At 35.3% G+C, this 24,694-nt stretch overlaps 2 protein-coding genes across 5 annotated transcripts in view; one reads left to right on the top strand and one right to left on the bottom strand.

Moving 5' to 3' along the window:
- Window positions 1-18,414, bottom strand: part of LOC139686157 (spindle assembly abnormal protein 6 homolog) — a 31,935-nt gene extending 13,521 nt beyond the window's left edge. The window contains exons 1-7 of the mRNA XM_071583341.1: window positions 18,326-18,414; window positions 18,071-18,216; window positions 17,819-17,994; window positions 17,094-17,262; window positions 12,074-12,259; window positions 11,829-11,986; window positions 6,532-6,691 (exon numbers count right to left, since the gene is read on the bottom strand). Of these exons, the coding sequence (XP_071439442.1) occupies window positions 6,532-6,691; window positions 11,829-11,986; window positions 12,074-12,259; window positions 17,094-17,262; window positions 17,819-17,994; window positions 18,071-18,208 (987 nt within the window). The 5' untranslated portion in view covers window positions 18,209-18,216; window positions 18,326-18,414. The remainder of the gene's footprint in view (window positions 1-6,531; window positions 6,692-11,828; window positions 11,987-12,073; window positions 12,260-17,093; window positions 17,263-17,818; window positions 17,995-18,070; window positions 18,217-18,325) is intronic.
- Window positions 18,415-19,626: 1,212 nt separating this feature from the next.
- Arl6 (ADP ribosylation factor-like 6) lies at window positions 19,627-22,587 on the top strand. 4 transcript variants are annotated; one of them, XM_071583200.1, is made up of 4 exons: window positions 19,627-19,739; window positions 19,959-20,215; window positions 21,531-21,711; window positions 21,840-22,587. In XM_071583200.1, exons 2-4 carry the CDS (start codon window positions 20,038-20,040, stop codon window positions 22,069-22,071), a joined length of 591 nt encoding a protein of 196 aa, XP_071439301.1. In that variant the 5' UTR covers window positions 19,627-19,739; window positions 19,959-20,037; the 3' UTR covers window positions 22,072-22,587. The 4 variants fall into 4 exon arrangements, with proteins under 4 accessions (XP_071439301.1, XP_071439302.1, XP_071439303.1 ...); XM_071583201.1 differs by having other exon boundaries at window positions 19,630-19,758; XM_071583202.1 differs by having other exon boundaries at window positions 19,637-19,672.
- The last annotated feature ends 2,107 nt before the right edge of the window (window positions 22,588-24,694 follow it).

Below are 24,694 nucleotides of genomic sequence, written 5' to 3' on the forward strand. Positions count from 1 at the left end.
ATCTGAACACAAGTTTTGAAAAATATGTGATCACTAGTTTCCAAAGATGCTAGTGGAACGCCAGCTAAACACTAACTGAAGTAGCAGGTACACAATCACTCTGAGAATTCCCCTCTGCTCGGCACTCATTCAAGAAGTCACTTGTTAAGCGAGATTCCACTGTATTTCACTGCTGTAAGGCATTGCCATATACAATTTTGACCATTTAAATATGCTACCATGTTACAGGAAAATGTACCTATAGGAAATTCTTAATTTTTGTGATAGTTCAATTTCGCAAGAAGAAGCACTGACATGTTGCCCAATGCATATGTATTTGAAAGACAACCAATTTCAGAAATTAAAATAATATTACAGCATTAAAAAAATCTTCCAGGTGAGAGTGAATCAATAGGTGGTTTAGATGTAGGGACACCTAAGATGGCTACCTGCTTCCAGTCCCTCTTTGGAATAATTATTTGTAACGAAACCTCTGATTCCACCTAGCACATGCCATTTATGGAAATGACTAAAGACATGCATCTGCCATGAGGGAAGGTGGTGTCTTGGAAATAGTAATACACTTGTTTTTAAGCTAACTGAACATTGTCTCCAACTACAGGGACCAAACAACTGAAAAAAACCAATGACATAAGATGGGATGGTATTTAGTGCAACCATGCAAGAGGATACCATTTAAACAAAATTTTAAAAATGTGATCAAAGAAGTCCACTGCACCATGCACCATGAAAAAATTGAAGAATTAGTGAGGCATTAAATATGAAAATAGTTATATATATATATGTTCTTTAATCCTATTAGTTGTACTTTCTAATTAGGGAACTCTAAAACTACAGGGACCAAAAAATTTTAAAACCAATGAAAGGTGATGGGATGGTATTGTGTAAAACCATGCAAAAGGACGCCATAAAACCAGAATTTTACAAATGTAATCAAATAAGTTCTATACTCCATGCATTATGAAAAAATTGTCGAATTAATGGTGCAGTAAAGACCTCCAGGCTCTCTTTACAATTGGACTTCTGATTGTTGAGCTAATACTCTTGTTCATTTTTAACTAGCTTATTTATCCTTTACCCATCCCAACGTACTAGCACTCCCTGCCACACACATTTTCGGTGGATCACAGGGTATATATGTAGGTTTTTCTTAAACCCAATTGGTAAAATTTTATTGCTGACTGAATAATCATGTGTGAGTGAGTAATTCAACTCTAATTGTGAAAAGACTTGCCAACTGCCGATTCAAAGATTCAATTTTAATCCAAGTCTAACGTGACTCATCACTGTTTAATACCATGCTCAGCTGGAATGCAAAAAGGATCTATTCGTTTGAGTTCTAGTGATGTGCTTTGTACTTCGTTGTAAATTTAATTTTTTCCATGTGTCCATATTACTTCATTAATACTATTCACCTTCATGAGTTTCTTCTGCAAATTATGCTAAAACAGGTGGACAGTCCAGTGAGCCGAGCATCCGACCAACCCTTGGGTCTAATCATCTCCAAATACGAAGATGCAGGCATAAGAATGACCAAGAACATTGCACAAAGGGCTATAGAAGACCAAAAGCTAATGAAGATGGCTAGAAGCCACAAACAGACTAAAATGGTGACCTATATCAACATGAAAAGAAGGTGAATATTTTCAAAAATAATACATAGGCATTATTCAATCAATATGCTTGTATTCAAAATACACAAAAATATAAAAAAAAAACTTCTTAGATTTCACTACCACTCCTACAATTTCTGACGAAAATTACATCATTCTCCCATTCTACCCACTTGAACCACAGTTCTCCCCACTACTCTCATATCCTAGGTGGTTACCAAGTTATTTGCGAGAGCTGCTGAACCGTACACACTTGCATGTGCTGCAAATCTATCTTCTGCCACCGGTTTTAGCTTGTATTAATTGTTTTGTGCCTGGCTGTAATGGCTCATCAACTGCTAAAAAGGTTGTTGTAGTTATTAGGGCATTTGACCGACAGCAGAGGTCATTTGCACCAGAGTAAATGAAGGTTTAATTTGCTAGGGGTAGGATATTCAGGGAATGGAGGAAGGGTGGAGAGAAACCTGGCATCAGTGTTAACCTACTATTTATGAGAGGTGCCAAGGGTTCCACAATTTGAGATGCCATACTGCTCTCCCTATTGCACCCCAAGTAGGAATCGGGATACCACTGAAAAGTCTGCCCACCACTGAGATTTGAACACAAGCCCTCAATGTGGAAAGCCAGGACCTTAGTAATCGCACCATACATATGCCCTCTAACAAGGTTAAAAGAATATCTATATTTCCTCTAAACAAACTTTCAAATTTTACAGCAAATTTAAAGCCCTAATTTCTATTTTTTATTTAAAACATTTCCTTTGCAAAATTACATTGACCAGAGGCATGAGATGTTCATTACGTAACTGGATACACATTGATATCTAAATATATTTTTGGCACTGTTTTAGATTGGTTCACAGGTAGGAGAAGTAGCAGTTTCAGGGGAGGCAACCAAGCAACAAGCTTAGGTCATTTGCACCATAAAGATGGACGGGAAAGGAGGAAGGGTGGAGAGAAACCTGGTATCGGCATTAGATTACTCTAAACTAAAGGTGCCAAAGGGTCTGCAGTTTTAACATTCCATCCAACGGACAGCATACTAACTTAAATTGCTTTCCACCAAGCACCTCCAGTAGGGATTGGGATACCACTGAAAAAATCTGCGGCCTCCAGGATTCAAACCCTAGTATTCAGCATGGGAAGCCAGTATACTAGCCACCGCACCATCTTGACCCCTCCACAGTTACAAATTTTAATAATTTATATGCTTTTATTTATTTTGAAATTCTCAGTCATTGCTAGTTTTGATCATTATTAATAGAATTACTCTTGTAGAGAATGAGGAATAAATATTCAGCCAAGAAATTCTAAAAATTCAGCTAAGAAATTATGGCTGAATACTATTATTTGTTATCAATCTTAGATAAAACACAATTATAAAAATTAATTTGATTTAATGCTTGACTTTAAAAATACTTTGGCAAGTTATAATGGCACAATGTCATTTCCTGGTTTCCACTTGAATTTTAATGCAGGGAAAATTATATTTTTAATGCTAAAACATTCTCATAGCAGCGGCAAAAAGCAATAAACATAAACATTTCAATGTAAAACCTAACTACTTAGGATGGAAATATTACTTCCTTATGGATGAAATTACCTATAGAATCGCTTTGCTATCATACAAAATGGAAAGAAAGAAAAAGAACTTAATCCTTGAAGTGGCTGAGGCTCAACACTTACTGGGTCTGTTCAAAAAGTATTGCAACTTATGTGTTTTTCAAAAATTATTTATTTATTCGTGAATATATATTTTGTCCCCTTCAAAGTAATCCCCATTGGATATTAAACACTTTTGCCAACGTTTTTTCCAATCCTTGAAGCACTTAAAAAGTCATTTTTGTGATCTTGTTCAGCTCCTCCTTCGATGCAGTCTTTATCTTGTTAATCGTACAGTAGCATCATCCTTTCATGGGCCTCTTGAGTTTTGGGAACGAGAAAAAGTCACTGGGAGGCAGATCTGGGGAATACAGTGGCTGCAGCATCAATAGTGTATTGTTCTTGGCCAAAAATTTGCACTCAAGTAATGATGTGTGAGCAATGATGTGTGCGTTGCCATGGTGCAAAAGCCAATTTTTGTTCTTCCACAAATCTGGGCATTGGTGGTGGATTGCTTCGCGCAAATTGTGTATAACTTGCAGGTAATATTCCTTATTTACTGTTCTACCCTGTGGCAAGAAATCCTGATGCATCACGCCCCTGCGATCGAAGAAAACTGTAAGCAAACTTTCACATTCGACCGAACTTGGCATGCTTTTTTTGGTCTTGGCTCATGCTGCAGCTTCCATTGGGATGACTGAACTTTAGTTTACACAGACATAAGCATAAACCCATAATGCATTGCTGTTTTTAGTCGAAATTGAGCAATTTTGGTAAGAATTTTGCAGCGGCATGCCCAAATCATTGGTGAAAATCAAATGACAAGAGCATTCGATATGTTTAGGTCCTCAGCAACTCCTCTAATGGTGATTCGACGATTGGCCAATACTATTTCCTTCACTTCATCAATGTTTTCATCTGTTGTTGACGTGCTCGGGCATCCGGCACGCTCTTTGTCCTTCACATCTTCTCGGCCCTCTTGAGAAAATTATGTACCACCGATATACGTTGCTTCAGTCCAAGGTAGTTTCTCCATATGCCACAGTCAACATTCTGAATGCGTCCGCACACAATTTCGTTTTTCACACAAAATTTGATATAGATTCTTTGATCCATTTTTTGGAACATGCAAAAATCAAAGCCAAGCCAATACACGTCCAAGCAAAAAGCTGTCAACAATTAACTGAACATTCAAAATGGCCTAACATTTTGTCATAAGTGAGAGACATAAGTACTGACATAATGCCACAAAAAAATCGAAAATCAAATATACGTAACCCGCAACATTCAACATCCGCGATACTTTTTAAACCGACCTTGTCCATTGATTACTTAAATATGAATTTTCATTTGGCTTTATGAAATAGACACAATCTCCCAAACAGAATGAAGGCAATGACATAAGTCTTCTGTGCCTGTTGCAGCATTACTAGATATTTTAATTTTAATCAAAAACGTTTTGCTGTCAAAGAACAATAAAGGACATTTGATAGAGTATATTTAAACCATTTAATAGCAAGCAAAGTGAATTCAGGAAAGAGATCTCTACATGGCTTCACTTCTAAGGACAACCACCAGACCTCCATAGATGAAGTGAATGATATCACATTCTAATTTGATATTTTCATTTAAGTCATATGGCACGGATTAGCAACTTAAAGTTTGTACATGTCACTGATTAGCTTTTACCTCAGTAATGCAGAAAGTAAATTTCTACTAAGTGCCCATAAAAACTTTATTTTCATTTTTATTCAAAGTTGTGAGCTATTATACCAGTCACACCATGGTTATACAGGGGAAAATGCTATTAAGTACGTGAAATGTGGTAAATAGGGAAAATTACTTTATGCTACTTAATAATGAAGAGATTGGTTGGACTCTTGATAAACTTTGCATTATGTTCTTCCCCTTTGCAGTTTATAAGAATGAACAAGTCAGAATAATTCATACTCGATCATGCGCATTCAATGCATAAGCTCAATAGCCACCATACAGAGCAATTAATGTGAAAATATAGCTTCTTAAAACCAAGAAATAAAAATAAACAATGCTCACAAATTTAAGAAGTGAACTCTTACCAGGGTGTCCACAAGACTAAAAATAAACCAGCACTTTTTCCAGCAAAAAGAAAAAGATGTTCTACAATGTCATGGAGAAATGGTTAGACTTTCAAAGTAGATGCCGTTCTCTCTACACTCACACCAGTGAGTGACCCAAACTATATGACCCAAAATGTCAGTCTGCTTAAGATTTTTTCAGAAAGAAGGTGATTGAAATAAAAAGACAGGAGCATGTGCAAAACATTAAGAGATGTGATTTCCAATGAAATTATCCCAACACAGTTTCATCAATGATAGTATCCATAGTTAATCATTGCTAATGCAGTCAATCTTTCTCATTTTAACAATAAAGATGGAACTAAAAAACTGAATCCAATTCATATGTCTCTGCTACGTGCAATTGTATTTAATCTTGCCCTGTAATAATGGAGCATTTACTTTTTATGAAACAGTCAAATTGAAAACCAATGCTCAAAAAATATTCCCAGGATCATCAATATTTTGTCCCAATTGTCGGCATCTCCACAATCACTTCTCCTAATTGGTGTACATCCTGTCCAGTGCTCACTTTCCCACAATTAATACCCCTGATGTGCATAGAAAGTAACATCAAAAGAGTGATTAGAGCCATTTAGCCTTCATATCACATAGTTAACCTTCACCTAAATTACTCATGCAAACACCCTGCTATATTTCAATTTTGCAACACATCATAACTTTACAGGAAATAAATATTAATGAAATTATTTCAAATGGTATACTTGTGAGACCTTAAAGCTTGACAATGGTGGCATTTTTTCCCTTGGTATACTAACATGGCATTATACTAAACCTGAGAACTAATGACTTAACAACCAAAAAGTACTGAGAATGAAAATATAAAAATCCATTAGGAAAGAAAAACTATGGGAATGAGAGAATGCATATTCAATGAAAAAGGTACTTACTTCTTTTCATACTATCTTTTAGTATTTGATTCAAGCTATCTGAAACTAACACAGATTAATTATATTTTCAAAGTGGGCTCCCACAGAAAATACTTACATGCATAGAATACTCAAGAGAAAAACAAAATTGCATTTTTGCTTTTAGCTCCAGGATACAATATGAAGAATAGTATACATGTACTTGAGGTTTCAGTTTCATATAACAAAAAAATTTTATTAAAAATGTATTATCTGGAATCTCATGAATTTAACTAGTTTAAGAATTACTATTACAAGGGTCAATTTGGAACAGGTACAAGCTGGAAATTACCTTCTCCATTACTGCAAGGCGAGTCCTCATATTCTGGATCATTCTCTCTCTCTGATGATAATCTGTATCAAGCTCCGTATTCTGTTGTTTCAAGTTGGAGAGCTCCCGATGAAGGGAAGATAGAGCCTCTTGTGCATTGGTCAGCTCTTTTCTCAACTCCCTGAAACAATAGGAAAAAATTTGAGGACTGCCAAATTATGATACCAATAGAACTATTCAAAGGATATGTCCAAGAAAGTTGTCTGTGCACTGAGCAATAAGTTTTCCTTGAGACATAATTTATTTTAAGAATGGGTCCTCATAGAATTGCCTCATTCCGTGAATGAAGAGGCTGAAAGTGTGCCAAGAGAGAAAAGCACAAGGGTGTCATCTCATCACTTTGTGGTAATTTAACACAATGTAGTCAGTACTTGTACAGTGTGTTCAAGGAAAGAGGACCCTATGTCCAAAATAAGTGGTATAAATTTACATCTATTATTTACATTTGGCAAAGGGATGATTCCCAGATCATTATTGATTTCATTGTAAATGATGTGAAAAAATATTGGTGCAAGGACACAAGAGAATTAAGAGCCCAGACGATAAGAGCACTTAGTAGTTTCAAAAGTAGATCTGGGGATGAATTGTGAAGCAAACAAATTAGAGCTCCACATTAATTCAAAGTAAACCAAAAAGTTGCAATGGTATTAGTGCCTGGCATGCAGTAAAATTTAAATGTGTTGAGAACTAACATTTTATGGCTAGTAATTACCATACATTACAAAGTCAACATGATAATATGACACCATTACTGAGAAGTTGCGGAAGAGCCTTCCACTGATGGATTATGAACACCATAGCATATCAACAAAGCATAGGAAGAAGGCTAGCACCAGAGGAAAGGTTGCCAACAGTGTAAAAATAGAAATGTTTTTGGACCTATATTGTATGAGCCCAATTTTCTTGAAGGCCAAGCAGAATGTACTGCTCTATAGCATGGTGGAAAAGAATCTGGGAATAAAGGTACCAGGATGAAACTCAACCAAACACAGAGAAGGCCTACATGGTTATTAAAGGGGCAATTATAATAAACATCATCACTGCTGGAGACCCCATCAATCTTGGCTAAACCTTATAAGGGAGCAGAAAGGCAACCGTAGCCAGCAGGTTTTTGTCCTAAATAAATATGAGAATGGTACGAAAAATGAGCAATTTCCAGTCTTGGACAAATTTGGGCAGAGCTATGGCATTCAAGTTCCACCTTTGAGATGTAGGGAGACTACACTAAAAGTTCAACTCAATCTTCATTAACCATTTTCCATATTGAGAACAATGGTATTTAAGGGATGAAGGAACTTCACAGGGTGACTAGCGGTACACTGATTGGGAGGCTTGAGTATATGGTGGGAGCCCATACAGAAGACTTTCAGCTCCCTGAAGAATATATGCAATGGTATGTAAAGCTAAGGTTTAAGTCATAATGGCCTGTGGTGGTAGAAAAAGTATAAGTGAAACTTTTCTGAAAGCCTGGATATGAAGGGATAACTGGAAATGAAGAAGCAGATGAACTAGCAAAAGCTGGATCAATCAGTCATCTGATTAGTTCTGAGCCAATCGTACCTCCAATAGCTGCAGTAGGAATGTCAGAGTGTGTTAGAAATTAAGCCAATACTGCCATCGCATAGATGCACCAAGGGCAAGATAGGCTGTAAGACTTCCTTTCTCAGACAAAATTCAAATAAGGATGTTATCAGGGCTTCTCCCTGGCCACTAATAAATAAGAAGATGCCTACACCTTTTGGGAATCACAGATAGAGCATGATGAAATTGATGCAAAAAAGGATGAAAATAAATCTCATATACTGTGAAATTGCCCCACAATAGCAACAACTTACAACAAATACCCGGAGATACCATTTAGGGACCTCTAGAAATTAGGGACACCCCCACAGGGGACCTGTAGAGTTCTTACTGGGGTATGACCCAATGGGTGATAACCCCATGGATCCCATCAACCCTACATATTTAGAGGGATCACCATCTTGAGTGTGCACACATATACTTAGCTAAGTATGTCTGAACTCATGTAAAGGTGATGTTTAATTTACAAATCTTGGTCCTGACAAATTTTTGTGGAATAGCCAAGTGTTTCACTCTCAACTGAAGGTGAGAACATGAAAAGGCTTCCCCAGTTTCTTAAGTGCAGGCACCCCAAACAAGATCAAATTTCTCCAGAAAATATAGCACAAAACTATAATTATAACTTTCTTGAAATTTTCATAATAAATTAAAAACGTTGAAATATAAATCATGCTTTCATTTGAACTAACAATTTTCACACCACTTTTCCACCCAGTTTCAAAAAATAACCATACTCTAAAACGAATTTATGATCCACAAGATTGGTCCTTTATGACAATCAGGAATACTATGAACCTCGAATCATTTTCTGTGAGAAGCTAATGGTCTATACTACCTAGCACTGCAGCCTCAAGAAAAATACCATCAGATGCTAGTGACCAACAATTTCATCATAATTTCTCATTTTAAGGAATAGGAAGTGCTATACATTCGGAAAACCATTAAACTAGTTACCGATTTCCTATTAATTATGTAAATTACCTTAATTAAATGGTGTGAAATATATAATTGCATAATAGAGATGAATGAAATACCTATTGTGGAAAATTTGAATGAAATGCCTATTGTGGAAAATTTAACGGAAGAAGCATGTACATGACTCAATTGACTCATTTTCTCAAAAAAAACTCTCTGATTTCAGAACTAACTTCCACAGCAAACCATTTTAATAATAACTTCATTAGCTCCATCATATAAATGCTATCCTCTGGGCCTCCACAAATTTTGATCATTCTGTTAACTGAATTACACATGGTGTAAAATTTATTTTTCTCTGGCTCACTGATGAGAGATAAATTTAAAGCATTCTGGCTAATATATGAGGCATAATTGAAAAGTAAGGGCAGTTTGGTCAAAACATATATTCGTTAGAAAGCATTTTGATAGAGTGTTTTAGATTCCTGCAAACTTACTCCAATTTTCCGCAAAATCATCATTCACTTCGGAGCACTTTTTGTAATGCCACACCAGCTTCTTAAATGCTTTGGCATAGAAGTTTGCCATCTGGGAATTGAACCAATGGACAATGGCAATCTTTAGTTGCTTGTCTTCAAACTATTACCCAACAAGCCACTGTTTCAAGTGGAAGAAGGGGTTGGGACTGGGGGGACTGATCAATCTTGTCAATAGCAGAGTACTGCTCATCCACTCAAAATTCTTTGATCTTCGTGTTGGTTGAAAAACAATTCCAGAACCCTCCTTACATGCTGTTCAATTCAATTAGTAATATCTGAGCTTTTTCATAACAATCGTGTAAATAGTGGGGCATCTAACATGAGGAAATTTATCTACCAGAACAATAATTGTCTATTGACAATTACATTGCAGTTCTCGGTCCAATAATTTAATGAATTCATTTGTCTGGATACTGGGTCTTCCACTCTGCTCTTCATCATACACATTTGTGTGGTAATTTCTGAAGTCTTGACACCATTGCCTAACCTTTCCTTTACTCATTACTGTAGGTCCATAAACTAGGCACAACTACTGATACATTTGGTTAGCTGATGACCACTTAGAACACAAAAATCAAATCACAACACACCCTTCACAACTGGCAGGAGCAATGATTTTTGCAGATTTTTTAATCTGCATTCACTGACGGGTAAAAGACTACTGAATCAAAACCAATTTCACTGGTTTCTGAAACGATCAATAGATGGTACTGCATCAGTACAACTATGTTCTAACGACAGAAATAAGAAAACGACTCTTCCTTTTAGAATGTGTTGGAAGTATGAAACACCCCACTTGTCATTATAATATATATCTGGCACAATACTAAAAGGAAATGCAAAAACACAATCACTAACATACTTAGTCAATGAGTCATTACCAACAGGAATTTTTTCAAGTAAATTTAAGATAGCTAAGATAGTCCCATTTCTCAAGAGCGGAGATCAGCATGATTTAAATAGTTACCAGACAATTTCTTTATTTTTCAAGGTTTTTAAGCAAGCTATGTACAACAGGGTATCAATGCTCTAAACATAATTTGGTATTAATTCCAAAACTGATTTCATGGCAAAAGGTCAACTGATATTGCTATAATCAATTCCATCCATAATCCTTTAACTTGATAACTATAACCATGTCAGAAGAATTTTTTATCATCTAAAAGAAATACTTGACTATGGGCATCATGGGCCTTTAATGACCAAACTTAGCACTGGAACAGTGCCAATACATGAATAAAATAACTTAACAGACAGACCTAAAGCCTCGAACAACTAGTTTTCAATCACATCTTTCTATGCTACATCTAACTCTTTAGCAGCTGATAAAGGTGTCCATCAAAGATACATTCTTAAGTGTCCTTTTTCTCTGATGCATTAACAACCTTCACCTTACTTCAGTAGCTATGCATGCGACACATCACACCTAAATTCCACATATATTTCCAAATATGATTATATTCAAGGAAATATTGACTCCATGGGTAAAAGGTGCAATGATAACCTGGTGATTCATACCATTCCACTAGGCTTTCCAGGTTCCAAAAATGGATTATATACCATGAAAAAATAATCATTTTTATGCAATAATTTCAAATCTTCGGTAATTCTCACTTTACCAGACCTACTCATTTTCCTCATAAAAGAAATTATGTCCATGAATACAACATCAGTCTCTTCAAAGACAAGATTGTCACTAATAATATAAAAACCTTTCAGTAAAAACCCAATCAATGCATGCATGAAACTTTTCAATTGCCCAACAAGTAAGGTAAATCTCCAACTTTCCACAGTTCAAGCATTTAATATAACAATAACTTATAATAACTACATTTTACTCCACTGATGGAGTCCGGCATTTCATTAATCAGATTCCTTATGCATCATGTGTGTATGCTTTGTTCATATTACCAGTTCTATGCATGTAAGCCACATTTCCAGTGGCCAAAAAAATTATTATTTCTATTGTCATAACAGGCCATTCAAGATAATAGCAAAAGGCTGAACCAAAGAGGAAGATGAAGAATTAATGCTCATCACCATTATATAATGTCTTAATTCAAAAAGAATATTGTGATGAAACAAGCGGTTCTTAGATAGTAAAAAAATGCAATAACCATTTAAATACTATTAAAGACTAATGCTAAGCCTGTAAATAGCATTTTATTATACAATTAACCTCAGTTACTAGAATTAAAATCAGAAAATGATGAAAGTAAATACCTCTTGTCATTCTCTGCTTGCAAGTTCTTCTCCATAGCAGTCTTAACTTGAGCCTTCAGACTGCTCGTTTGCGACTCCATATTTCGAATAAAATCCTCATATTTATCCTCCAGACACTGCTTTTCTAGTTTGATGTCTTTCTTTGTCATTAATAATTCCTAAGAATTAGGGGCACAATTAGAAAAATATTCCAAAACTGAACACTTTTGAAGAATTTAAATATTGATATAAAGAGGGAGGACAACCTTATTATGTGTGTCTTTAACCTCTAAGAGTTTCTGCTCAAATTCACTTCTTAATACAGCCTTTTCTTCCATACATTTGTTTTCAAACTCTTTGCGGGAATCAACTTCGTGCTCCAGCCTTTGTGCTGCATGTAGAATTTTACTTTCAGCTACACTGAGTTCTCTTGCCAAAGCCCTGTTTTCATCCTGTAAAAATATTATGAAACACACGAGCAAATTTAAGGGGATCTTGTCAACATTACAGAAAAAGATTTTTATCCTTTCACACCTTTTAATTATAAAATTAAAAAGCCAGCAAAATTCTGTGACATTATCAGTAATCTGGGTATAAGAGAACACTTTTAGTTTGTCCACTATGAGACGAACTGCCACACGTCAAAACCAATAGTATAGGAGATGGATAGATAATTATAAAGATTATGTCCTTCAGTGGCCATATGACTATTTATGACCTTCATTTGTAAAATTATAAAGGCAGCTAAAATTACAGTGGCATGAGAATATCTCATCTTTAATCTGACTTGATATACTCAGGATCGGTCAATATTGCTGGAACAAGTTTTGCTAGCATTGCAGTAGGCATCTTCAGAAGTGCTTGATTTTGCCTGTCTAATATACCTCTGCTCAGGTGCGCCCTGATTGGCCAATTGAAAGGCATTGATGATTTATGTAATTTATATGACTTGTTCAGGGATACGCAGAAGTCAAGGGGTGGAGCATTGGACTACTGACTGGAGGGCCTCAGTTTGATTCCTGGGCAAGCCCCTCTGGGCACCCTAAGCTCCACTCAAGCTGTATGATATTTCAGGTATCAGATCTTCCTGAGAAACCATATCTGGCAGAGAGAAAGGAACTGGCCCCCTTACCTTGATGTGTAAGTATCACACACCATCAGGCTTAGTACTCGGTGAACTCTACTATCACCTACCAAACCAACCTTCGAGTTGATTACCATGTTTATGGTTTTTATATAACTTGTTTAACATGGCTGCACATACGATACTTCATCACTCCTCATTAAACGTGTAAATTATATACTATTATATCAATCGGACTGCATGAATTTTTTCAGCCTTGTCTTTGGTTGCTCAAGTTTAAGTGGTTGAGATGAAAGAAGATGTCATAAGTGTTCAAAGCTTAAAAGAACGCAGTATTTCAAAGATTAATAATTGTAAATGCTTAGCTATAAGGAAGACTAATCATGACGTTTTTAATACAGTCACCTTTGATTCGTTGACAACACTCTTGCCTGTGTAAGTCATTAGAAGAGCAATTAGGGCAATTGTGAAGCTTAAGCTTGAATGGCTTTGGAAAACACTATATATTTATTGCCAGATTCAGATATTAAGGCATGAAAATTTTGCTTTGGGTTGGGGAGGAACCATGTCAAGTATACATTTACACAATCATAGAAGGAATGATATTTACTTGGAAACTGGCACAATATTAAACACAAAACACACTAAAGTGATTGAGTGAATTGATTTTTTCCTATAAGCTGTTGGCTTTCTGCTTGCACTTGGGCAGTTGAGTTTGTGCCTTTGTTCAATGCGCCCATAATTTGATCAATATGTCTACATTGACATCATAAAGCTACATAAAATTGCGAGAATTCATTACAAGTTAAATTACTTAATTTGGTTATATGTATATGCTATCATGACTGGGAGTGGTACTTTCTCTATGATGAGTATCAACCTACTATATCACATTCCATTAATACTGAGGCTCATAGCAAATAAAGCCTTCCTGGGTATTCTGTAACAGTCTAATTTATGATAGCACCAAATGAACAAAAGTTCAACAGCTTTTATACTGTTCAGCACTGCAATATGTGGATAAGTACATGTTATGCATCTGGTAGATCCTTTAATACATGCTGAATTGATTTTTTTGTAGAGTAAAAAAGGTTGAAAAGCTCTGTTTGAGGCACTCTCAAAAGAAAAAAAATATACCTTATCGCCATGGAATATTTTGTCAGGCATAAATTCCATTAGATGACAATAATATGGTAAAGTAATAGAAATGAATTTTAAATATTGGTGAAAGCTCTCAATTCGTAAAATAACACTATATATTTTATATAACTCTTATTTAGACTGTGCACTTAAATTCATTGACTGAACAAGAATAATTATACTCATTAGAGAGATGTATTTGTATGCATGCAAACAATGAACAGCAGTGCTCAAGCAATCACACAATGGCAGAGAATTTAGGGCACAGCAACTTAATGACCTATTTCCGGCTGGCAAAACTAAAGTTTAAATGCTGAAAATTTCTTTTGCTCAACTGTGTAGAAAAAAATAGATATGCTGTTAATGTACACTTAATATTTAACTATTATTTCAAGGTTTTGTGTGAATGTCATAAGAATTTGCAGATCTCTACCGCCAAAGCTGATAGTAATGGCAACCAAGGAGTTATTAAGGTGTTCATGGCTTTTAACACACTTTGATGTCTCAAGGTTTTAATTACGTGAAAAGGATAGTGCTACTGAAGTGAGCCTGCATAAATTTAAGGACAAACTTTAGGACAACAATTTCCAAAATAGCCCCTGAAGAGTCTATTTGCATGACTTTCCTGAAATTTGTAATCAACAGATATTATGTGCCTTTGCCCTACTCCTATGTTGTAACTAATATCTTGCTTTCAATGTTCATCATACTGTATAGCACTATTACTTCTTTGCAACATCACTAAAGCTGCTGTGACAATATGTAATTTATACTTATGATACACCCTATATTGGACCCATTTATCAATCCTCAGATGAAAACAAATATTATAATTATTATTTGTACACAACTAGCATCAGCTGAATATTTGGCAGTCTCTCTACCCAATAGAATATCATATATGAAAAACAGCAGTGTAAATGAAATATTTAATTGTAATATCTAAGCATTACACGCTTATTGAATAAGTTTCTGGTGAATGTCAGTCTTCGGCTTAGTGTACAATATTGCCTCCTGATGTGCATGACTTTTGAATACTAATATTTCGTCACAGATGAGAGTCAAATATCAGGCAAATGGTTTGGTCATGTATGATTAAATGCTGATAAAGGTCCAAATTTTACAATGAGAACTGTAGCAGTTACCGTTATAAACATGCCATCTTTCAGAAAATCAATTTTGCATATTCAAAATATAATTTCATTATAAACGTAGCAGTATTTTTTGTGAGAGGTGACCAACAGCTGAGGTAATTTGCACCAAGGGGATGGACAGGAAAGGATGGAAGGTGGAGAGAAACCTGGAGTCGGCATCAGCCTGCTCTTAAGGAAAGGCGCCAAGGGATCCGCTGCTTAAAGTCCCATCCGACGGACAGTTTACTCACTCAAAGTGCCCTCCACAAAGCACCTCAAGTAAGCATTCTATTACTACTACTCACTCAGATCACAGAAACCAATTGTGAAAAAAGCATGCGCTTCAAAACATTTGAAAACTTGAGTAGCTGCGTCCATGGTCGGACCTAGGGAGGAGGACCACCTAATAAAATTAAAGAAAGTGGCAGGAGCAGTTGCCACAAATCCTCCCTGCAGGAATCTAAGTGATAAGTGATTCATCTTATTATATGTATTATGAAAAACATACCTTCTACCATGGGTTTTTATCGTTGACTGTGAATTGTGTGGTGGTCATGTAAGGATAGCAACTTATGTGAATATAAAGATAGATATAGAAATCGCAATCATGCTCAGAACAGAGTCATTCACAAGTAAATAACCTAACACGGACTACTGAACTCTAAAAGCATAGTTATAACAATTGTATATCATAAAAAAGTAGTTCTCTGTTGATAGGGAAACCTTCCATTGAATAATAGTGAAATCTAAATTACCAAATCAAACCATTAAAAACACAAAAACAGACCATTTCAATAGTAATAGTTACAGAGTAAATACTTAACTTTTCAAAATTAACACAGGCGTATGGCAAGGAGATGGTTTATTACCAATCTCTTTTTCAAGGGTGCCTTGTAAAAAGTGACTTTGAATTGAAAAATTATAGCAATACAAAATGTTGGCAAAAATAACAAATGCAATGAAACAAACAGCCAGGCTGTCACACAAAAGATTTTTGCAATTGTTTCTGAAAGTCTGACAAATTGAGCAATATAAGTTCATCTCCCAGAGGAATGGCATACAATTGAGAATTCCAGTGGAAAAAAATAATCATTCCATAATTAGAGAAAGACTTAGAAAGAAGAAACAGAAAAGAATGGCGACAGAAATAAGGTTTAGAGGGATTCTAAATTAGAAAAAGAAAAGGCCCAAAATGTTACAAGAAATAAACAATGAGATATAGTGAAACGGTGAAAGAATATAGGAAGAAATGAAAGTAATAAATAGAACTGCAAATGGAGTTGAAACTATAACTAAATTAGGAGTAGGAAGCCTTCACCACCTCCAGAATTATGATTTATTAGCAAAACCTGAAACAAACATCGCTCTTACATCACTTAATCCATGTCACAGTATTTTGACCAAAGCTCTCAATACTATAGTGATACATTACAGGATGGTGAATAACAGTATACAATTGTAAAAATAAATTATTGTCATAAAAAAGTAAGCCCAGGAGAGATAAACAAAAAGCCAATAAGTGAGTGCAAAAGGTGGCTAGAACTAGAAAAGAGAAATGTAAGTTTCATTTTTACAACCTCTCCAAACACATTCTCCTTAGACACTTGCTTCACCCCGCACAACAGTTTAATCCTAACAAACTCTAAAAGCAGAAATATACAATGAATCTATCCTCTTCTCTTGATCTTAACCTATCCCTTAAAAGGAACTTTATGTATTCTGTGCGATCGAACATAGTTTCTTGTCATAAAATAAGTTCAATCAATACACAACCTTTTTAATGGCTACATACATTGCAAGTATACACCTGAAGAACCAAGAAGATCAAGTGACAGTCAAAAGGAAGATTAACAGAGTCAAAACCGAAGTAGAGGAAAGAAATATTTTAATAATTTTAAGCAAAAACGTGTAGACCACTACGTCATTTACCTGCAACTTTCGGATTTTCATTGCCATGCTCCTCTTTATATCAGCATCACTCCCACACAAGATAGGCAGTGATATGTGACATAAGTTCTTAAAGTTGGTGGCTTCCATCACCTGCAACTGATCTGGCCATCCTGTTTTTTCACCATCGCGGGTTAATAGTAACATGAACCTTCATGAAAGATGTAAGAAAACAAATCCCATGTGTGTTTATAATGTACTAATTCGTGGCATTCATGCCCAGAGATATGGATATTCTATGAACTTGCTTATTTTACATGGAAAAATGCAACTTGCAATAGTGTATGGGAAAAGGAGATTAGATGAAATCGTTTTGCTAAGGTACACCTTAAAAGGGAGAAAACTCATTGTACTCGCCGGTGACTTCAGAAGAGATTCTTGTTCTGGTTTAGCAGTCATAGCAAATAACCATTCAAAATTGGAAGAACTTCTAGATGCACGATCTCTAAAGGTATACCATTCAAAAAGTAGAAGGAAGTTCACCCTTTATGATTGCTAGGAAACACCATTTCGTATATAAATCATTTATGCTTAAATAAAGGCTAATTAATGGTTTCCATAATGTATGTACCAGAAAAATTCATATGCAAGCACGAAACCATCGAGGTGGTGCCATCTTGGGATATATTTTAATAAGCATTTCACTTAGTACATCAAGAACCAGGTGAAATTGATTCAATTAAATTAAAACTACAAAAAATACATACCGGCAGTCGTCCGTACCAGTGCATAGACTGAACAGCCTTACTATGTGTTCATGGAAATGCTCAAAATCAACTAATAGATTCTGATTATCCCGCAAAATCTTATAATCCTCTTCCGATATATGCGACCCGCACATAAAGTAAGGATCTTCGTCATCGGATATCAGTATGTTTAAAACCTAAGGTAATAGAATCCAATGTAGTGTCCTAAAATGGTGGTACTTAAGGCAATATTTTCATAATATCACATCATACCTTCTGGGCCATTGGCAAACTATTTGTCTCTCGTTCAATTAATATTCTCAACTCTCTTTTTTGATCCGAGCCTTCACACCTAAAAATCACCTTTCGTTTTTCGCAAAACTCTTGGAGTACTGTTGGCTGACTAGCCATATTGTGGACTGGAAAAATATATGCGAAGTAATGTCAATATTTACAGATAATTCATATACAAAAACAGGTAAATATTCCCATCCGTAGTACAATTTATTACGATGATAAGTACTCAACTGATATGCCGAATTCTTTTCGAACAACCTAATAGACGGGCTCAATTTCAGCATACAGCACTTCTCAAGTTTTAACCGCCAAACTCGCCGGAAGCAGTCGTCTGATGATACAAGAAGCTATCTGATTGGTCCAATGAGAAGTCACGGAATTCGCGCGCCCATATGTACGATATTTTGAATAGTCAACAATTGGGTCTCATTTGGCAGCATGAGAGGTAATTTGCAACAGGTTGACTACCGTTGCAATCCCGTAATTTTGCATGCAAGATTATTTTATGTTTGGTGTCGATAGTTTTGCGAAAGCACTCCTTTATCTTAATATGGTTCTCCTTCTATTGGTAAATGTGTTTAATTTTCGAAGAACTAATGAAGGTAAGAGAAATACTTAACCCGGAAATTATTTATTTATTGTGACTCGAATGTATTATGCTTAAATCCATTTTCATATTCCATATTTAATATATCATTTTTCTAATCGAGGCGTAAGACTTAATTCTACTTCAATTGTGGCCTAATTCCTGGTTAAACCATTATACGGTAATACGTAGTAATACCGAGAGTATTTCCATTAAAAATGCATTGAAATTTTTCCCGGGCTAAGAAACCGCATATCTTAGAAGAAGATATGCGGTCTTAGAAAGAAATGGTATGCAGGTGAAAGGAGTCAATTAGATGCCAGTTGTTTTTTCTAGTGTTAAGAGTAAGAATATTTTTTGTCTCGATTCGATGTTTTCAAATCAGTCCTACCCTGAAGCGCCCCTAAAATATTGGAAAATTGGGTGATGATGTTTAGTCCATGGAATGTAGTATTTAAAATATTTTTACTTGAAATACTGGGCCATATTGTCCATTATGTTCCTTGTTTAGTAAAATTTTGATAATTTGCGATTGTTTATTCATTACATCTGCCTAAGGAATGCGGACATTTTATAACTGGCAGACAAGGTTTGACATACATGCATTGAAACGTGCACTTATAGCATTACATATGTTTTTGTGCAAGTATATTGCCTCGGCAGTGTATTGGTTTTGAACTGTATTGAGTGGGTCAACTGGGTTTTTCTTCCTTCCGTTGAGAAAGGTGGTTGTGCCGCCGAAATATTCAGGAAACAAAATGAAGTCTATTTATTTGGGGTCTCTATGTATTATATATCATGGACATGCTTGTGACTGACAATTGATTATGACAATAATTTGTAAATGCCGCCAACGTTTGTCTAATGTCACGTGATAATTCGCCTCGGCATGTTTGGATCACCATGCGCATTGATCTGTGGAACTTAACCTTACGCCATTTTGTTAACGATTATCGTTGTTACCGTGCACATGAGATACGTGTTAGGAGTAGGTTAGGAAGTATAGACTCTAAATAATCTACATCTCTGTGATTATCTTGCTGACATTGTCATTGTATTGTAATTACATATCTTAACTGTGAAGTAGTTTATTAAATTCCAGAGTTTTTAAATGCTTACAATAATATCTTACATAATATAGACTGATATCCCAATTTTTCCAAGTTAATTTCAACCTCTACAATTATCCTGACATTTGTATCTTTGTACTTAAAATGTCCTTTTAGGGAGAGTTGATATTGAAGATGATCATGTGTAACCCTAATATTTTTCCATTAGGTTTTTTGCGAAACTCAGCCTCAATAAAGATGATGTTGAGGAAGTTAATGCCTTCCGACCTTTGACAATAGTTCTTATAATGGGTCTTCTCGAAAAGCTAGTAAACTACATGGGCTTGAGAAAGCAGCAAGTGAATGTGCTTGTTGTAGGCCTTAATAACAGCGGCAAATCAACCATTCTCAACTATTTTAAGCCAAACGAATGTCAAGCACGAGAAGTAGTCCCCACAGTTGGTTTCAGCATTCATAAGTTTCAAAGTGAGTTTTTTTAAATGTGTACTATCAGGTTATTGCAGCAATCCAAAGTTGCACAGCTTACAGGAAACCAGTGAAATGCGGAGTTGATTGTGCATCAATGATTTCCGAGGTCTTTCGAGTGAATACTAATTGTAACCAATAGTGAAAATATGATCAATGGCCCTATGCTGGTTTGAAAGCCTGGATCCACTATGAGACAGTGTGCATTGCATCCGAAAGCGGAAAATGCCTCCCCGATTACTTTTAATTAAAATAGGCTGCATAATTTATTCTCTGGGTGAGCTGTTGTAGAGTATGTAGTAATTATTATAGTCAATTTACCTAGAGTTCTCTCTTACGGTGATACTTCTCGGATTCGGAAAATAGACAACTCGTGGGCATTTCGATGCAGTTCATAATTCATCCCATCATATCTATTTATATTGTCGGGTTAAAGTCAGCTATAATTTAAATGTGTTGACTATTTAATGGGTTCAAATCTACGATTGGTGAATTAACGATAACATGTTATTGATTGTGTAAATAATTGCTGAATGTACGAACAGTACTCGAACAAATAGTAAAAGAATATGCAATGCTAATCCCCCGTCATGTGGCTCGTATCAAATGTGAATTTAGTGTAATAGGCTTGCTTATTATGACAGGTGTTAAGCCAAATGAAAGGATGACAAGATGTGTGCTTGTGACATATTTTATACTGCCTTTATTGGGTCATTTAGGGGCTACTTTCATTCTTTGTATAATGCAACCAACTTTCCTGTAAATAACCTTTACAACAGTCAATTATAATTATCCTGTTGAAGTCTGTTTGATGTTAACACATTTTTGCCATTTCGTGATTCTGTTCTCTACTATGTTCATCGTATAAATTCAAATATCTTTTCTTAATCCACAAGTGCAGGAACACGGGAAAGGTTTGGGTTATCGTGATGTGTGACGGTATGAATTTTAAAATGCGACTTGTGATTAATACACATGTTTATGTAAAGTCGTTGGCAAACGTGATTCTCTGTAATGTTCTCAGTCTTACTTGGTAATTGATCCCGTGAGTTAATTTATTAAAAATATACCCTTGGATAAGTTCACGTATCAAGGGTGTTCATGAGTATGAAATAAATGTAAGGCGTGGGAACGATATTAGGAGATAACCATTTTAGGTTTCCAATGAGAGATCATTTTCACGAAAAAGTTCGGCTAAATATGCTGGTTTTCCGTGTTTTGAACTGTCGAGGTTTTAGATATGTTTTTCATTAGGACTAATGTACCTATGTTGAAGTAAAGCTAATAATTTGGTGAAACATTTTATTTTCAACAGATCAGAATGTTGGCTTCACAGCATTTGACATGTCTGGACAAGGCAGGTATCGTAATCTTTGGGAAAATTATTACAATGATTGCCATGGAATTATTTTTGTAGTTGATAGCAGTGACAAGCTCCGGTTAGTAGTTGTCCGTGATGAATTGGAGCTTCTACTTCATCATCCAGATATCAGCTGGTACTTTTCAATTTGCAATTATATTTGCACCATTTCAAATATCACTATTAATTGATGCACCGCTTTATTTCATTGATATGGTCGTTGCCTCATTATCAATAGTAAAACAAATGGACTTTCTTTCCTAGTCGGCGAGTCCCAATCCTCCTTTTTGCCAACAAGATGGATGTGCGAGAGGCTTTGTCAGTTGTCAGAATATCTGCTCTTCTTGGTCTTGAAGTTATTATGGACAAACCATGGCACATATGTGCCAGCAATGCTCTTTCTGGAGAGGGTTTACATGAAGGAATGGAATGGCTTACTCAGCAGATAAGAGATCTTGTAGACAAACGGAAAAAAGAAGTTAGGGGGAAGAAATAAGATATTTTTTCGCCAGTTTTATATATTCCGGTTGTTTTGAGCATGCCTTATATTTGTTCAGTTGCTCTTCTAGAATAAAATGTATTATTTGCACAAGTCATTAAAATTCTCAGCGAGTTATTGAAACGTTGACTTTGTTGTAAGAAAATTGAAAGTAATTTTGTGAGCTTCTGAAACGTTTATAGTACATTTAGTTCTGCTGAAGACAATTAGTTGTCATAAGTGAAAATGGAGAGATGGATGTAGTAATATCTCTCAATTTGTTGTTTACTTATTGTGTGATATTGATCATTTGTTGGTTGTTGCTGCACATATCGGAAGTTAAGCTTCTTATTGTGGATGTAATTGTGGTGCAAATCTTTATAAAGGCTCATTTATCAAGGTCTAGTCATTAAGCTAATTGGATCGTTTTATGCTTCACTTTTTTTAAATTCATGACGTTTTTCAATAAAATATGCCGATTCATTGTTTAACACCATCAAAATTACATTTATCAATTCCCATTTTTTCAAACTTCTAATAATAATAATAATAATAATCTTTATTTGCCCAGAAGACACTGACACAGTGTAATAGATACATCAGATAAGTGTATAGGACACGTCATATGTACATATAGATGTTAAACAATGATGAAATTCAGAAAAGCATGACACAATAATAAATTTTTTGCATAAAATATATTCCATATTCAGTATGGTTATTTTTTCTCCATGAATTCCATTACAGAATAAAACTGTTCTTTCCTTAAAAATGATATTAATTTCTTTTTGAACAGGACTGGATCCTTTACGTACTTAAAATCGTAAGGGAGCCTGTTCAGTGCAAGGAGGCCCATTGATTCAGGCCCCAGGGATGTATTTAAAGTCCTGCAATAAGTTTGATGCAGGTCTCTGCAGGCTCTGGTTTGGTGGCAATGAACGTTGTCATTTGTCATATAATTGGATATATTACTTTTAGCGAAAATGCATACGACATAAATGTTAATACATATTCTACATATTCTATTCTTCATGTATTGTTGCTAGTAAGTTAATATTGCTTTGTCGTGATCAACTAGCCATGTATGAATGTGCTTTTTAGTTGTTTACCTCAATAATCTTTCAAGGATTCTGTAAATATATGTAATGTGCTTTAATTAACAGCATACTATTTAATATAAATGTGTTCATTGTGAGTCCGTCCATTTAATAAATGTGGAAGTTAATAACTTTTGTTTCATTTTAGCTATATTTCATTACTTTTATAAGGTACTGTGTGTGGCAGATCCAAGTTTTGCTTCCATTAAATTATGCGTGTAGCTGTACATTTTTATGTATGTGTTGTACCATGCCTCCTTTACAAGAATTATACCTTGTATTCTCCACCCACAATCAGAAACTCTTCTTCCAGTATTTACATACCCCTTAATCTCAACATTATTACCACCAACTATCACAAAAGTTTTACCAATATATAGAGCATCGTCCATTGTTCAGTACATTATTCTTGATTTCTTCTCTGAAGCTATCTGGGGCTCCCAGTAAATCTCTTACCAGGTCTTGAGTCAGCCATCTTGAACTTAGGAGAATTTGTAGTGTTACCACTTATTTTATCCATACACCTTGTATCTCACATATCCATATAAAAACACTGACCACCCACAGTGCGATTTTGTGTTCTTGTTTCACACAATGCTTTATTTAAAGTTGGTCACTCTGTGTCCCATTCATTCCTTTACTTTCTAATTTTCATGCATTGCTTTTTAGGGATTCAATAACAGCTTATTTAATCCAGATTCTTTCAAATCTGTCCAAAACTTGCCCTTTTATATTTCTTCTCCAAGACAAAAAATGCACAATAAACCTTTCACAATCCAAGAATTCTCAAGTATTTGCTTTAGTAAAAACCAAAATACATTTGCTGACAAAAATAATTGCGCTCCCCAGATTTTGTAATATGTTATTATCTGTATTCTTTCAATAAAGTTTCCCTGGGGTACTCAAATTACTAAATGGTCTATAATTTTTTACACTTAAATATACAATCCTTCCCTTTATGAAACTAAAATTGTTGCATTCTTCTGATCATTTGGTGAAACTAAAGCCTGCTAACATGAGTGAAACAATATGTCCTGGTGAGCAGTAAGTATACCCCGAAATTCAACATTATGCCAGTACCTATTTAATATGCCTACAGCTTTTCTATTCTTTAAAATTCCCGTTGCTGGCACTCTCTCATTTTCACATACTTATATGTACCACCCTGAATTTGTGTTACTCGCCTGATACATTTGGCTCATTTTCATACCCCATGCCTGCATTAAACAATTCCAAACTGCATGCTCATCCCATGTAATACTCTTATCCTTAATTATATTTGTCCTTTTATCCTATCCTCGCCCTTTTTACCAATTTCCAGAACACATTCATATTTCCTTCAAAATAATTTGGAATATATTCTTCATCAGCTATTTGTATTGTTTCCTTACATTTTTATTGACATTTAACATACAGTTTTGCTGCTTGAATGAATGGTACACAATCTTGAGTTTCTTTGTCATGGAATTACAGTCTTTCGCTTCATTCTGCTGTGCTATATCTTTCATTCTTCTACGTTTTCAGTAAATCATCCTTTTTCACTC

This window comes from Hetaerina americana, unplaced genomic scaffold (assembly GCF_022747635.1).
Source record: "Hetaerina americana unplaced genomic scaffold, ioHetAmer1.1.p SCAF_13, whole genome shotgun sequence".
NCBI classification, from domain to species: domain Eukaryota; kingdom Metazoa; phylum Arthropoda; class Insecta; order Odonata; family Calopterygidae; genus Hetaerina; species Hetaerina americana.

What these genes read in the sequence shown, in the direction of transcription:
- Arl6 (XM_071583200.1), top strand. Translation starts at nt 20,038, where the DNA reads ATGGGTCTTCTCGAAAAGCTAGTAAACTACATGGGCTTGAGAAAGCAG. An exon ending in CAGCATTCATAAGTTTCAAA is followed by an intron (nt 20,216 to 21,530) that starts GTGAGTTTTTTT and finishes TATTTTCAACAG; the next exon opens with ATCAGAATGTTGGCTTCACA. An exon ending in CATCATCCAGATATCAGCTG is followed by an intron (nt 21,712 to 21,839) that starts GTACTTTTCAAT and finishes TTTCTTTCCTAG; the next exon opens with TCGGCGAGTCCCAATCCTCC.